This window comes from Leptonychotes weddellii, chromosome 1 (assembly GCF_054177405.1).
Source record: "Leptonychotes weddellii isolate Sample4059 chromosome 1, ASM5417740v2, whole genome shotgun sequence".
Lineage (NCBI taxonomy): Eukaryota > Metazoa > Chordata > Mammalia > Carnivora > Phocidae > Leptonychotes > Leptonychotes weddellii.
This window is the reverse complement of record NC_138369.1, coordinates 190,399,307-190,413,665: the sequence shown is the minus strand read 5'-3', so window position 1 is coordinate 190,413,665 and position 14,359 is coordinate 190,399,307. Positions and strand designations below refer to the sequence as shown.

At 58.1% G+C, this 14,359-nt stretch overlaps 1 protein-coding gene across 2 annotated transcripts in view; it reads right to left on the bottom strand.

The window, feature by feature from the left end:
- The window catches only part of PDXK (pyridoxal kinase), a 29,085-nt gene extending 21,538 nt beyond the window's left edge, over window positions 1-7,547 (bottom strand). Inside the window, exon 1 of one of the 2 annotated variants that reach the window (XM_081800742.1) lies at window positions 7,336-7,547. In XM_081800742.1, the coding sequence (XP_081656868.1) occupies window positions 7,336-7,422 (87 nt within the window). In that variant the 5' untranslated portion in view covers window positions 7,423-7,547. Of the gene's footprint in view, window positions 1-1,281; window positions 1,456-7,335 lie in introns of those variants that run through there. The other variant, XM_031016717.2, reaches the window with a different exon arrangement.
- Between the last annotated feature and the right edge of the window lie 6,812 nt (window positions 7,548-14,359).

The window sequence follows — 14,359 nt, the reverse complement described above, 5'->3', positions numbered from 1 at the left end:
TCCCCGGCCCCAGGGGGAGCCACACAGACTGATTCTTGGTCCAGGAGTCCGTTGCAGTGTCCCGCACGCACGGTGAGCGTTGGGGTGGGTGGCCTGGGTTCTCCCCAGCCACGCTCACTGTCTGCTCTGTGTGCGGCGCACATCCAAACTCCTGTCCCCGACAGACTTCGCGTGAGTCCCATTCCATGGGAACAGTCCCTCGTGCCCCGTGGGCTGCGCGGATGGACAAGACTGCCCCGTATCGGGCCAACTTATGGGACGGCACTGTCTGTGTATTCTCGTGGGTGAGGGTCACATCGTTCCATGGTGAACCTTGGAGCCCACAGCCCCTGGGGAGACGGGATCCTAAAGACGGCCCCAGTGACCGTGCTCACCCCGCACAACCCTATTTGAGTGTGGGTGGCACCGCGGAGGGGAATCGCTCTCCCGCGATCACGGACTGGGGCCCCAGGGAGATCACCCCGTGGAGTCCACTCTCATTACAGGTGCGCTGTGGAAGCAGGTGTTTGGGTGGGGGAGCAGAAGGGGTATCAGCCTCTGGAGGAGGGAAGGAGTGCAAGACTGTCTTACGTGGAACTGTTACTAAAGCCCCACTGTTACTAAAGCCGGAATCACAAAACTTACAGGAATCAAATGAAAAACAAATGTAACAACTCGCCTAGCCTCAGCCTCCCTAATTACTTGACCACCTCTTACAATGAGCTCGCTCCTAAGCGACTGGACTATGGCAGGATCCCCCATAACGGAGGCCACCGCGCACACACCTCTTCCACGGCCCGGGCAGCGTGCGGTCACCATGGAAACGGGCACACACACAGGAATCAGCCTCCGCGACCCCCCACTTTTTAAACATCTACGAGCGCACCAGCAGCACACAGTGAAAAGATGCAAAAGATAATTCAAGAAAGAAAAAGAGGAAGAAATGCTGTTCGACCCAGGAAGGACAGCTGAAGAAAAGCCTTGCCACAGGAGGGGGAACACGGCCCCCACCCACTCTTGCTGCTCCCCGCCCCCAAGCAGAGTCCCCTCCTCCCAGCACCTCCAGGCTGGCAGCCTCGTCTCTGTTCGCACCGCCTAGTGCAGGCCTGCGTGATGGTCCTCACCACCCCCCCAGCCCCCAGGTGTACCCGTGAAACCCCAGCCCGCAGACCCCCCTGGCTGTGTGTCCCAGCACGCCATGATTCCACATTTTGGCTGCAGAGCTGCTGCCCACGTTCTGACCCCCGCAAAAGCTCTGAAACCCCTACGTCTCTGTGAGCAGATGTCCTGAACGTAGACTACCTTTCTCTCAAGCCCCCGAGACCTTGTGCAGATCCTTGCCTTCTCAGCCTCTGCTGCAGCACCCGGGCTTGGTGGTGGTTTAGGGTTCTGGGGCGCCACCAACCGTGAGCCCCTAGGACGCATCCACCATCCCCTGAACCTCAGGATGAAGGCTGGCATGGCCAAAGCCCCGGCCTCGGGCTCCACCAGCAAGCCCACTCCCATTCAGAAAAAACCCGGAGCCTTGGCCAAGCAGCCCCCACAACAAGGCACGCTCCCTCTCCCCAGCCAGCCCCTGGGGAGGGGGAGGGGCCCTGGGCAGGTGACGCATGTTCTCTGCAGCCAGATCCCCCTCACTGCCGCATCATCAACACACTCTGCTGACAGCCACGCAAGACACGGTCATTAACTCAGCAGCTCGGCAGGCGATCCGCCCTCGCAGGGATGCAGAGCACTCAGAACAGCAGGAGTGGGGAAGCTCTGGAATATTCCAGCACAGCTCCCCCATCCTGCCCAGACCACCCCGGTTCCTCTGGGGGAGGGGGGTCACTGTCTTCAAGAATCCTCACTATGGCTTGTTTTGCAAGACCTGGAGCTGCTTCTACAGGAAATCAGAATTAGGAAAGAGGGGACACCAGAGTGTCATGTGACTGAGGGCATCCTGATCAGCCTCGGGGCTGAGTGCCCGCTGTCCTGCCCACCTCCTGTAACTACTCAGCCCCGCAGTTCAGCTCTACCCACGTCCACTGTCCTCTGACCTCCAACAGGAACTCCTACTGGAAACAGCCCTCCATCCCTGAAGCGGCCTGCAGCTCACCTGCAGTCCTACGGCCCTCTGCCCACGTGTGCGCCCCCGCCTCAGCTGTCACAGCCCTGGACCCCCACGCTGCTCACAGCACACCCCATGCCCCCCAGGCCTGCACAGAGTCCGTGTGCTAGCGGTCGGGTTCTGCTGGGGGCTGGGCTGCGCTACAACGCCCTAAGAGAAGGGGTCTCCCGGCAGCACCCGGTATGGACAGGGAACAGGGCGGCTGCTTTGGGTGGGCAGGGAAGAGAGGCATTGCGCCCCTGGGCCAACCACGTGATGCTACCACATGGCCCGGGGCCCCACACCTGCCTCCTTTCTTCTTGAGAAACTCCATCATTTATTCTGTTCCTCCGTGTCACTCTTCCACATAGCTGTGTGAGCAGAACGGGCTGGTTCTATATCAGAAGTTCCACGCAGGCGTGCCCCGGGCATGACCAAGCCGGTGAGCCACAAAGCCGACGGCCCCCGCGTCATGTAAGCCCCCTGTGCACGGACACACACTCCCTTCCAGAGGGCACAGTGCTACCCCAGACCCCTGTGAGGACAGTCACTTAGACAGGAGACAGGGCCCCACTCAGAGGACAGCGCACACACAACACACACACACACACACACACGCACGCAGACACGGCGGGGAAAAGATCAGAAAATGGGACCAATTAAGTTCTTGCTTTCTCCATGACAAGTGAAGAGGAACAACAGAAACCTTAGTCCCAAACCAAGAAAGAGAGTTAGGAAAACAAGAAATTAAGCAATTCTGGACCTTCTTGGGGAAACAGCAAAAGCAATGACTGGCATAGCCCCGACCAGCCCGGGGACTTCCAGAAGCTGTGGCAACAGGAATCATTACAACTGGCAGGAAGTGAAGCAAGCAGAGCTACGTGTCCTGGAGCACAAGGGAACATTCCAGAACACGCTTGGGACATGTTCCAAACCCAACACACCACCTCCAAGGATGTGAATGTCCACGTGTCAGTGGTCTTGTACTGTTTGCCAACATGGGCATCACCAGGAAAAACATTAAGGCAAAAACCATGTGTTTTAAAGGGGGCAGGGTGACATTCTTACCAAATGTAGTTCTGCTGCATGAGGCCCTTCTATCCTAGGAGTGCTAAGGAAAAAATGTAAAGATCTTCCTCTGAAGAAGGCCACCTTGAGGCTCCAGGGGTTCTTAAAAGTGAAAAGCTGGAAATAAACGACTCTCCGCCACCCCCACACCGTCACGGAGATCCTGACATGGGATTTAAGTGGATTTTAGGCAAAAGCCCAAGTCAGATTCTCAAGGCTACTGGAGGTGACCTTTCAAGGCTGCACCTCTCCACTGTGACCCTCCAGCGATGCCCCCAGCCCAGCACAGAGATCCCACCTGTCCATGGCAAGGAAGGCTCCTCCCCTGGAGCCCTCAGATGGCATGCGGCTCCACCAACACCCTGACTTCAGCTTCTGGCCCCCAGCGCGGTGAGAGAATCTCTGGTTTTAATCCCCTCAGTCTGCAACACTTGGGAGAGTGGCCCCGGGACACTCACACCACCCCAAGGCTCGCAGATCTGCTGTACCTTCACCACGATAGCTCAGAAGCAGGTGGTGCGGCTGCCTGGGGGATTCTGGGACCTCCGCTCCCCACGGTAGGCGCTGCCGATCCAACGTGCCAACATACACGCAGCCGGCTCGCTCGGACTGTACCTCCCGGCCTGGGAGAACGTTAGGTTTCCAATTTCCAAGAGGAGGCAGTCCCACCAGTGTCTGGTGTGGGAGGCAACAGGCGCCGGGGTGCACTTCATCTCACCCTACCTCACCCTTCCGTGCTCTTTCCCGGCCCCAGAACCTAAGGCCAGAGCAGCAGGAAGGCCCAGCCGTGCACAGGGAGGCGCCCCCGACGCATCATCGGCCTGTCTGGCCTTGACTTGGCAGCCCTCTCTCCACGGACAGGGCCGTGAAGACCATGCCCTTACTCTCCTTGCTCTGCAAACATGGGGTCATCCCGCCCGACGTTCTACATCCTCTGTCACCAGTCACTAGAATATACTTTGGACTCGGCCTGAAAACAAAATTCAAAAACAGGGTCAAGGTTCTGCTCCTCTGTGTTTCATCCGACATTTTTCTCTGCCCAGGGAGGGCGGCTGCTCATGGGCTGCCTGCCTGAGACGGCAACAGTGCGCTTTGGGGACCTGGCAAGAAGCAGTCTGGGAACCAGGGCCCTGAAGCCCAGCCTCGCAGGCCTCCAGCCAGCACACGTCTGCGCCACAGACACACTCACGGTGGAGCGGCGGGAGCACCCCAGGAACGGGCCCCCCAGCACCCCCGGCAGAGCTCCGTCTGGGCAGTGCCCCCGGGAGCCGGGCCCCCGCTGACTGCCAAGAGTACTGTTCTCACTGTGCACATGAGGCTTGGGAAGGCTCAGCCGGCAGCGCCCCGTCCCTGAGCCGAACTCCAAGACAAAGGGACAGTGGGCCAGTCCCCACAGGGGCTTCTCCGGTCTCTCCAAATCTGTGGGGCCCAGCCAGGGCCCACCTCCTGCTGCCCTTGCTAAGTTCTCTTCCCACACTCAGCTGCGTGCACAAGCATGCCTTAGTCCAGCTCTACCAGATCGGCCAAACTGAGAACATACTCCCCACTGAGCACAACTCTGGGCGATCCAGGATGATTCCCTTCAGGACCCCTGCTGGAACGTGCAAGTGCGGGCCTCCAAGCCTATTCCAGGTTCTGTCCAACCCAGCCCGTCCTGCGCTAAGGCTGGTCCGAGGTCATTCGGCAGCCATCCCCACCCCTCTCACTGCCTGGCTCTGCTCCAGCGGTGCACAGATGGGGGGGGCGAGCAAAACGCCCGCATGGGACCCTGTGGAGCACCCTGCAGTATTAACTGTTTGATCCTCCCAGAGCTAAGCAACCAAGGCCAAAACAAGCATTTGCAGGCTGATAAGAAATCTAGACTCTGCTCAAGGAAGCACTAAGTGTGTCCAGTGAACTAAGAAATTTCTGGAAATTGTTCTCTTTGTGGGCTGAATTGTGTTCCCCAAATTCCTATGTTGAAACCCTGGCCCCCAGCACCTCAGAATGTGACTGTATTTGAAGACAGGATCTTTAAAGAGGTAATTAAGGTAGAACAAGGTCACCAGGTGCTCCGATGCAATCTGACCGGTGTCCCTATGAGATCAGGTCACAGACACACACAGAGGAACCAGGTGAACACAGCATCCACACGCCACGCAGACACCGCCGTGCTGACACCTTGATCTTGGACTCCAGCCTCCAGAACTGAGGGACCGTAAACACCTGCTGTTTGAGCTGCCTGGCCTGTGGTACTTTGTTACAGCCGCCCGAACACACGGACATTGCCCTGTTTGGGGTCCAGCTTGGGGGGAGCATGTTTGGAGGACCACCACCCCTGGCCTTCTCCCCTCCTCAGCCCTCTCCATCCCCCAACCCTCTATCTTATTCCGGTAATTAGGAGAAAGAGGAGGAAATTAGGGCAAAAAACACACATAGATAAGTAACTGAAAACCCAACCCACATCCCTCCTGGCAGAGGTCCCAGCCTCCACGAGATGCCCCAGGCACACTTATATGCCACCCAGCCCTACCTTCCTGTCTGGTGCTCCTGCATGGTGGTGGGTGAGCACAGCGCCCCGGGCATGCCGACCCACCTCATTCAGTAGCCAGCAACTCCAAGAGATGTTCACACACCCATCTTCCCTGGCCCTAAAACAACTTGGGAGTAGGCATCATGCCCATTCTACAGATGAAGCAACTGAGCTCAGTGTGGAAGATGGCCCCCTGCCTTCGGAGACTACCCTGCCATACTCCTCCTGGGCCTCACAACCCTAGAAGGAAGTGCCGGGATGGGTCAAATCAGAGGCAAGAGCCCCTCCACGCCCCACGACAGGTAGAAGGAGATGACATGACCATCACCCTTGCCCCCAGCCTGTGTCCCACAGCCCCAGCACACAGGTAAGGATGCCAGGCACTAGCGAAACCCCAGGTAAGAACCGTAGCTCAACCTTAAGAGGCACTTTGGTGTGGAAGTTCAGAACATGCCTGGAAGGAGCAAGGGTGCATCCCTGGAGGACCCAGGTGAGCCGAGGAGGGGAACGGTGTGCCCAGTGCAGGGAGAAAGAGGAGAGTGGGTGTGGATGGACAGGGAGGAGGGACTGGGCACAGGACATAGGGAAGCCAGCAGGGGCCCTGCACACCTCTGCCAAGGGCAACTCCCATGGCTCCCTGGCCAAGAAGGGCGAGGGCTGCTCCTACCACTGGGACAACAGGCTGAAGCTGTTCTCAAGAGCCCTGCCTGGTCCTGCCTTCCAAGTGGGCCCCTGCTTCAGAGACCCTGCACCTTTCTCCCCAAGCACAGGACCACTCCAGTGACCGTGCCCGCACAATCCACCCTACTCCAAGGAGCAAGGGGCATGCAGTGGCCCAGCCACACCTGCTTCCTGCCCCCGGGGAGTGCAGGCCAGGGACAACAGGCCAAAGGTGGCTAGTCCAGGAGAGCCACGACCTTGCCGTGGCCACCCAGCACTCCTGCTGGGCAGACAAGGCAGGGAAGTGCCCATCACCCTGGTATTGCCTCTGGCCTCTGGCTTTCATGCCCACCGCATCCAAGCCTCCTTCTGCCCCTCCAAGGGCCATCCAGCCATAACCTTGGGGCTGCAGCAGGAAGCAGTGGGTACCTGGCCTGGGAGACCCATTAAGGACCGGCAGGAGAGGAGGGAGGGAAGCCCACCATGAAGTAGAGGCTATAAAACATTTGAAACGCAGCTTCTAAAGCCAAAAGGGTACGGGCCTGAATCCGTCTCTGGGCTTTTCTTCTTCAGAGCCAACCCCTGCAGGGAGGCCTTCTCTGCCCCACCCGCCTCTCTAGCGACCACCTCCCAGAAGCTGGGACCCACCCTGGCCCCCGGGGAGCCAGAGTCCGCGAGCTTGCTCCTCCCCCTCCCAGCAGGTGAGCACTGCAAACACCTGCCTTCCCTCCCTCCTCCTGCGCCCCCGGGGCAGGGTCAGGAGGCAGCCCGCCGCACTCTCACGTCTGCAGGGAGCCCCCGGCCGCCCGCAGCAGGCAGGGGCGCGGGTGGCGAGTGCGCCACAGCTCACGCGCGGGGGCCTGACGCTCGGCGGGAGCCCGCCCCGCGCAGGGGCCCCCCGTGCTCCCGCAGCGGCGGAGCGCTGGCCGGGCCAAGGTCACGGGGCTCGGCGGCGGGCGCCCCGCCGCGGGCCCTCACGCGGGCACCCCGGCCGGTTACGTAAGCCGGGCCGGCTGTGGGCGCTTACCTGCAGCGGGAACGTGGCCGCCCGGTTGCCCACGTAGCCGCGGACGACGTGGCTCTGGATGGAGAGCACCCGGCACTCCTCCTCCATGCCGGGCCTGCCGCGGCGACGCGGGGCCGAGCGGGCGTCCGCGTGTCCCCGTCTCGCTGGGTTCCGCTCGGCTCCGTTCGGCGCAGGCGCTCGGCTTGGGCGCCAGGCCGCCTCCTTGTGACCTCAGCGCGGCCGGGAACCGCCGGTCCCGCTCGGCGCGGGCTGGGGGGGGGGCGGGGCTTCCGCCCCGCCCCGCCCCCCCAGCCCGCCCCGGGACCGGGAAAGCCGGAGCCGCGCGGCGTTGGGCCCGGGCGGCGGCGGCGGTGGCGTCACTCGCGCTCCCGGCGCGTGGGCGGGGCAGCCGCCGTGCCGGACGCCGGGGGCGGGGGTGGTTCTCGGTCCACCCGGCCAGGGCACCGTCGCGTCGCTCATTCACTGTCCGAGGTCCGCGGGCCTCTGACCCGGAGCGCGTGCGACTTGGGCCCGCGCCGCGGGAGTCGCCCGCCCCGCGGTGCCCGCTCCCCAACCCAGGGGCGTCAGGGCCGGCGACCCCCCCGCAGCGCCAGGGGCCGCCCCTCCGGCCACCGCGCGGACCGGCGCCGGCCCTGCCCTCCCGGGGCGCCCGTCTAGGGGACAAGGAGCGGCCGGTCGTGCCGCCCCCACCCCCCACCTCTGCAGAGGCCTGGGGGTAGGACATCTCCGCGGTGCCATGACACCTTGGGGACCCCGAGGCGCCCGGTCCCCCCCAGCCCTGGACACATGGCCGACCCTCCTGCTGCAGGGTGCCGGGTGTCCACGCACCACCGCCCGCCCCATCTCCACCTTCAGAGCCCACCATTAAGCACGAGTCCCGTCCCCCCACTCCCCAGCAGTCACTACCCCGCCCTTCACCTCCCACTCCCACCTCCGCGGGGCTGAGGCATTCCTTGGGTTCCCCCTTGAGTTTCCCGAGCTGCCCCGGGGGCTTCACACTTTAGGACTGGGTGATGTGGGTCCCTTGGCTGCTTGTGTTTAAACGTCTCTATCCTGGGGTGAAGGCTGATGCGGTGCTGGCAAGTGCGGGCATAGAGAGGAAGGAGGGCAATGCCTTAGCTGTCCCACTTTTCAAGAGGAAGTACATCCTAATTAATAATAATAGCTAACATTGAGCGCTTACTATGTGCTAACCCATTTCCAGCATTAACACATTGGAAATCCCAACACCTAATATGGTAGAGGTTCATCCAGTTTTACCCAGGAGGAAACAGGAAGAGAAACCAGAGGTTACAGAAGCAGTGACAGGTGTTGCTGGGCGAGAGCCCTGTGGACCGCAGGGGTCAGGAGCGCTAGCCACTGTCCTCACTGCCTTCTCTCTGTCCTACTCTGTGAGGTCAGCTGCCCTTGGCTCTTAGGAGGGCCTGATGAATCTGTCTCTGCCCCTGATCTCACCGCTCCCCACCTAGATCTCTCACCTCATGTCCCTCTGCTTTTCTGGACAAACCTCATAAGCACCCTCCCCCTTCTTCATCCACACCCCCCTCACACCTTCAGCCCAGGTAAATCCAGAGCACTAAGGGGGGAAGAGGCTGACAGGCCCCTTGGACCCCAGGCTCTGATACCCTCTTCCTGACAGATGGCCCAGGTAGAGGTCAAAACCCTGGGCATGACATTTTGGTGAGTTCACTTTTCATTGGGCTTTGGAAAGATCCTCACTCCCAGTGCGCCCCTGGGTCCCAAGCTAGTCACGGGAGAGTCACCTGGAGAAGCTGGTAAACTAGCCAAGGCCCAGTCCTGTCCCACTTCACTGAGCCCGGCCACCGGGGCGCTCTTTCTACTCTACAGGTGCTTCTGGGACCACGCAGGTTGGGCAGATAAAGGGTATTTTATGAGCACTGTTGCTGCTAAGTATCAGTCCACAAACAAACCTCCTTCCTGAGGACTCAGATAGTGAAGACCCTCAGAAACCACCAGTCTATTGAAAAGATACTCGCAGACCTGCCAGCCAGATGATGGATGGGCTGCCTCACCGCTGTGTCGGGGTGGGGGAGGGCTGCAGAGCCCCTCAGGACGCCCCCCACCCCCACCCCATCCTTCCAAGGCAGACCCGCCCTTCCTGGGAGAGGACTCCGTCCCCAGCACAGAGCAAATGCCCTGCAGGGTCGCTCTTAGCTGATTAGGAAGAGGCAGCTGACTGCCAGGTCCCTTGGGGGGCGGGTGGCTGGAGAGGCAAGTGGGTGGGGTCCAGGAGGTTCCCAGAAGGTGCTTCACCGAGAAAGAACTGAGGGAACCGAGAGAATTTGTGGTCGAGCCTGTCTCTCTGGGGTGTCTGTGCACCTCTGTGTCCTGGTTATTACACCTTCAGAGCAGCACCCTGGGGCTGGAACCCTACTTGGGCCTGTGTCCACCTCCCCGGTACCTGGGGCTGTGACCTTATTTAGAAATAGGGCCTTCTGCAGATGCAATCAAGTTAAAGTGAAGCCGTTAGGGTGGGCCCTAACTCCAGCATGACTGGTGTCCTTATGAAGAAGGGGAGCGCACTCGCCTCCACAGCCCTCAGAAGGAACCAGCCCCGTTCACACCCTCATCTTGAGCCTCTGGCCTCCAGAGCTGGGAGAGAATCCGTTTCTGCTGCTGAAGCCACCCGGGTACCTGTGTCAGAGTCCGGACTTCACCCCGGTGCACCGCCCGCTGGCCTTCAAGCTTGCCCCCCTAATGGTCCCAGGCGCTGGCATTGGTCCCCAAGAGGCAGACAGCCATGAAGCGACAAGCTGGCTGGACTCAGCTATCATCGTGTGTCCCAGATTTTCTGAGGCCTCCCCAGCGTCAAATGTGTCCTACCAGCAGACCGTGAATACTGATTTCAGTCTCCGAAAAAGTCATCACTGTCCCCAGGCTCCTCCCAACCAGAGTGCTGTCTCTGATGTCGGCTACAAGGGATGGGGGCCTCCAGAGACTTAACCACTATCATCACTATTATATTATATATTGTATCCCCCAGGATTCATATGTTGAAGCCCTACCCCTCAAAGTGATGGTTTTGGAGATGGGCCTTTGCGGGGTAATGAAGGTTTAATGGGGTCGTAAGGGGAGGTGCCTGATTTGGTAGGTTTGGGTCCTTAGAAGCGGCAGCAGCAGAGAGTGGGGTCCCTGCATGCAAACAGTGAGGACAGGCACGGGAGCGCGCAGCGAGCGGGAGAGGACACCTACAAGCCGGGAAGCGAGCTCTCACTGGGCCGAATCCGGGCAAGTCCAAGTGGAACCTTCGACTTCCAGCGCCCAGAACTGGGAGAATAAGTATCTGTCATTGGAACTGCCCAGCCTAAGGGATTTTGTTGTGGCAGCTGGAGCTAAGATAGTAACTGCAAACATCCTTTGACCTTGTGGACCAGGTGTTTCTTTGAAGCCCTGCCTCTACGGACCACAGCACCTCGCATACCGCAATTTCACGGGCACGCTACCAGGGCGTGCACACGAGGAACGTCTTTCCCAGCGCCGGCTTTATTCAATCCTCAAGGTTAACGTGCCGATGAGGCAGGTTCAGGATTCCAAACTCAGTGACATCTCACCACGTGTTGACCTTGGCTTCTTGCAGGTCACCCAAAGCAAAGCAGGAGACGGGCCACAGCACACATTAGGCAAAATAGGACGTAGGAAGTGAACGATCCCCACGCGACGTCAGTCTGTGGGCACGCGGTTGAGGTAAGGCCTCAGTCCTGCCCCGGTCAGTGCTCGGCGCTTACTGCTTCTCACGTTCCATCAGGGAAGGATCTCGGCTCCTCTTGGAGATCAGTCGGGCGGAGCCCCGGCGGCAGCTGCCTGTTTGACGTGGTCAGAGATGCAGGGGTCAGTGTCTGAGGAGCCTGACGGTTTGCTGCAAAAATCCTCCCTTTCTAAAGGGATGTCATCAGTCTTGGGCCCTGCAGACCTCCTCTGCTTCTGCTAGCTGTCGGTTCTGGGGTGTGGTCGGCTGGTGCTGATAGCACCTGCAGGACCCCGAACTGCTCGCCTCACTGCTAGACGCAGGCCCCTGCTTGACAAGAGAGCCTCCATGGTGGTCTCTACAGTAACATTCCACGAGGCCGCTCTCGGTCCCGCTGGCTGGGTTTTGTTCTTGCCGGAGAGGCGGTAGCCAAGTGTTGTAAAGTACGGTTTTGTTATTATTCACAGACGGTGAGGTCAACAGATGGGGCCACACTGCCATTGAAAAGATAGTTTGCCACTTGAGCTTTCCAAGAGGTGGGGGCACCACACCACTCAGGGCCACGTGGGGAAGCACCAGTGGGTTGGGAATGGGGGGGCACGGACAGGAGAATTTATTGGGGTTTCAAGGAGAAAGGCAAGGCAAGGCAGGCAAGCAGGGTGGTTATGGATTAGTTTGAATACCTTTGGCAGGCTCTGGGGTACAGGGCTGTCTCTGGTTGTCTGGTCTCTGGCCCTGGGCAGAGGGATAGCGGGAGGAGTGGCGGGGAATGTGGGCTCTGGGCTGGTTACTTTGCATGTGAAAGGCACATTTGCTGTCTCTGAGGGTTGACTAACCCTGGGAGGGGTAGTCTCTCCCCAGTCAGCCAGGCCCAGATGCCAGGCACGGAGAATACAGAAAATGGGAAAAGGCAGGTCATACACACGGGTGATCTCTGGAGTCTGAAGCCGCACCGCCCGGGTGGATTCTAGCTCCTCCAGTGCCCTCGGACACCTTGGAGTGACAAGTGAGGTCAGCTCTTGGACTCAGAGTCCCCATTTCTTCAAGTGTAGAAGTAAGAAGAGTATATAAAGCGGTGTCGAGGGGATCCAGCAGATCGCCCCATGTGGAGACTGAGACCCGGGCGGGGCATGCGTGAGGGTTCTGGAAAGTCTCCTCGTCATTATTTATCAGGATATGCTTGGCCTGCCGGAACAGAGCTGGTGGAAAATTTCACTTTCTCTCATGACTGCTGGGCTCCAAGCCGCCATTTTTATGGGGTGAAGAATCTAGTTTGAAATCCTTCCATATTTACAAGTGGCTCCATCCTTCTGAGAACAGGCTTTTGGACATTTCTCAGTTCCAGAATATTCTTTTTTTTTAAATTTTTTTATTTTTATTTTTTTTAAAGATTTTATTTATTTATTCATGAGAGACAGAGAGAGAGAGAGAGAGAGGCAGAGGGAGAAGCAGGCTCCCAAGGAGCAGGGAGCCCGATGCGGGACTCGATCCCAGGACGCTGGGATCATGACCCGAGCCAAAGGCAGACGCTTAACCATCTGAGCCACCCAGGCGCCCCAGAATATTCTTTTTAAAAATTTTTTTTATTTTTTAAGTAAGTTCCATGCCCAGCTTGGAGCCCAACATGGAGCTTGAACTCGTGCGCCTGAGATCAAGGCCTGAGCTAAGATCAAGAGTCAGACTTCAGGGCGCCTGGTATCAAGCCACATGTCAGGCTCTGTGGTGAGTGGGATTCTCTCTCTCCTTCTCCCTCTGCTCCTCCCCCTGCTCTCTCTCACTCTCTCTCTCTCAAATAAATAAGTAAAATCTTAAAAAAAAAAAAAAAAAAGTCTGACGCTCAACTGACTAAGCCACCCTGGCGCCCCAAGAATGTCTTTCTTAAGAAGCAACAACTCGGGGCTCCTGGCTGGCTCAGTTGGAAGAACGTGTGACTCTTGATCTCGGGGTCGTGAGTTCAAACCCCACGTTGGGTGTAGAGATTACTTAAAAAAAACCCAAAAACTTAAAAAAAACAAAGAGGCAACAACTGAACCTCAGGCCTGGGTTCCAGGGTGTTCTTTATTTGGATGGATTATCTTTTTCACTTTCCTCTTGGGAAGAGCCAAGATCTTTTGAACCTTGAGAGCACTTTGGGTCAACGTCAGGAACACTAGAGAATCCCCTTAGATTCTTTCCTGACCTGTGTGGGTGTGGTTCTACTTTTTAATCCTCAAACACGCTGGTCTGGTTTGAGACTCACCTTGCGGTGTTGGGTCAATAAGCTGGTCACCATGACAACCCCTGTGCTCTCCCTGAAACAGCTCCAGGCCATCTGGAGAGTTTTCTCCCAAGAGTTCAGGAAAATGTGTAATAAGAGTCATCTTAAGCCCATGAGGGGCTATCTGCTTACCGTTCCTGACCCAAAGAAATAACCTTGAGACTCCCCTGCTCTTTCGGACCAGGCTTTACTGGAAATGTTTCTTCTTTCTCCTTAGTGATACTTCAGTTCGGAAAAGAATCAAAATCTGGGCCAACAGCCAGGAATTTTAGACCCTCAAGGGGCCTGTTGGGGCAAATTATTCACAGAGAAAGAATGGAGGGAAAGCGAAGGAATTCGCTCTCATAGTAGGAGTTCCCTGCGCCGTCTGACCGGACACGGTGTGCTGACCCAGATTCTTGCCATTACCTTCCTGGCAACCGCTCTTTCTTACTGCGCCCCACAGAGATGCGTAAAGATCGCTCACGGTTCTCTGGTTGCAAGAGAAACTCATGTCGTAGACAACTTGGGAAGATGACAAACATTACAGGGAAGAAAATGGAAACCGGTCACAGTCCCACGTCCCGAGGGCAGACAGCTTTCTGGTCTTCTTTCTGGGCACGCCTGTGTGCGTTTACACGAATGTGGCAGGTGCTCAAGACACAGACTGACGTGAGACTTTCTTCTTTTTTTTAATGATTTATTTGAAAATTGGCAAATAAAAAACACAGGAGACAATTTTAGGTATGAATCAGTATCATTTCTCCCTCGAGTTTTATGGAAGTCAAAAGTGCAAATGAAAGGGATGAATCTAATTGTGGAAGCCAGATTTTTGGAGGTAGAGGATCTTCCGTTTGCTTCTGAAATCACATTGAACAGGCTGTTGCTGCCTGCATCGCGGGGCCTGGCACTTCCCCGGCAATCGCACGTGGAGAGAGACCCGGGGCCCCTTTCAGGGAGCGAGCGTGGGGCGATGGGAGCAGGTGGGCACTCCGTGGCGGGTGGTTCAGGGTGGGCGCTGGGCCTCCTCCCGCCTTTGCCAGCCCCCCAGTAGGGTCACTAAAGGAGCGTGCAGACCCCGT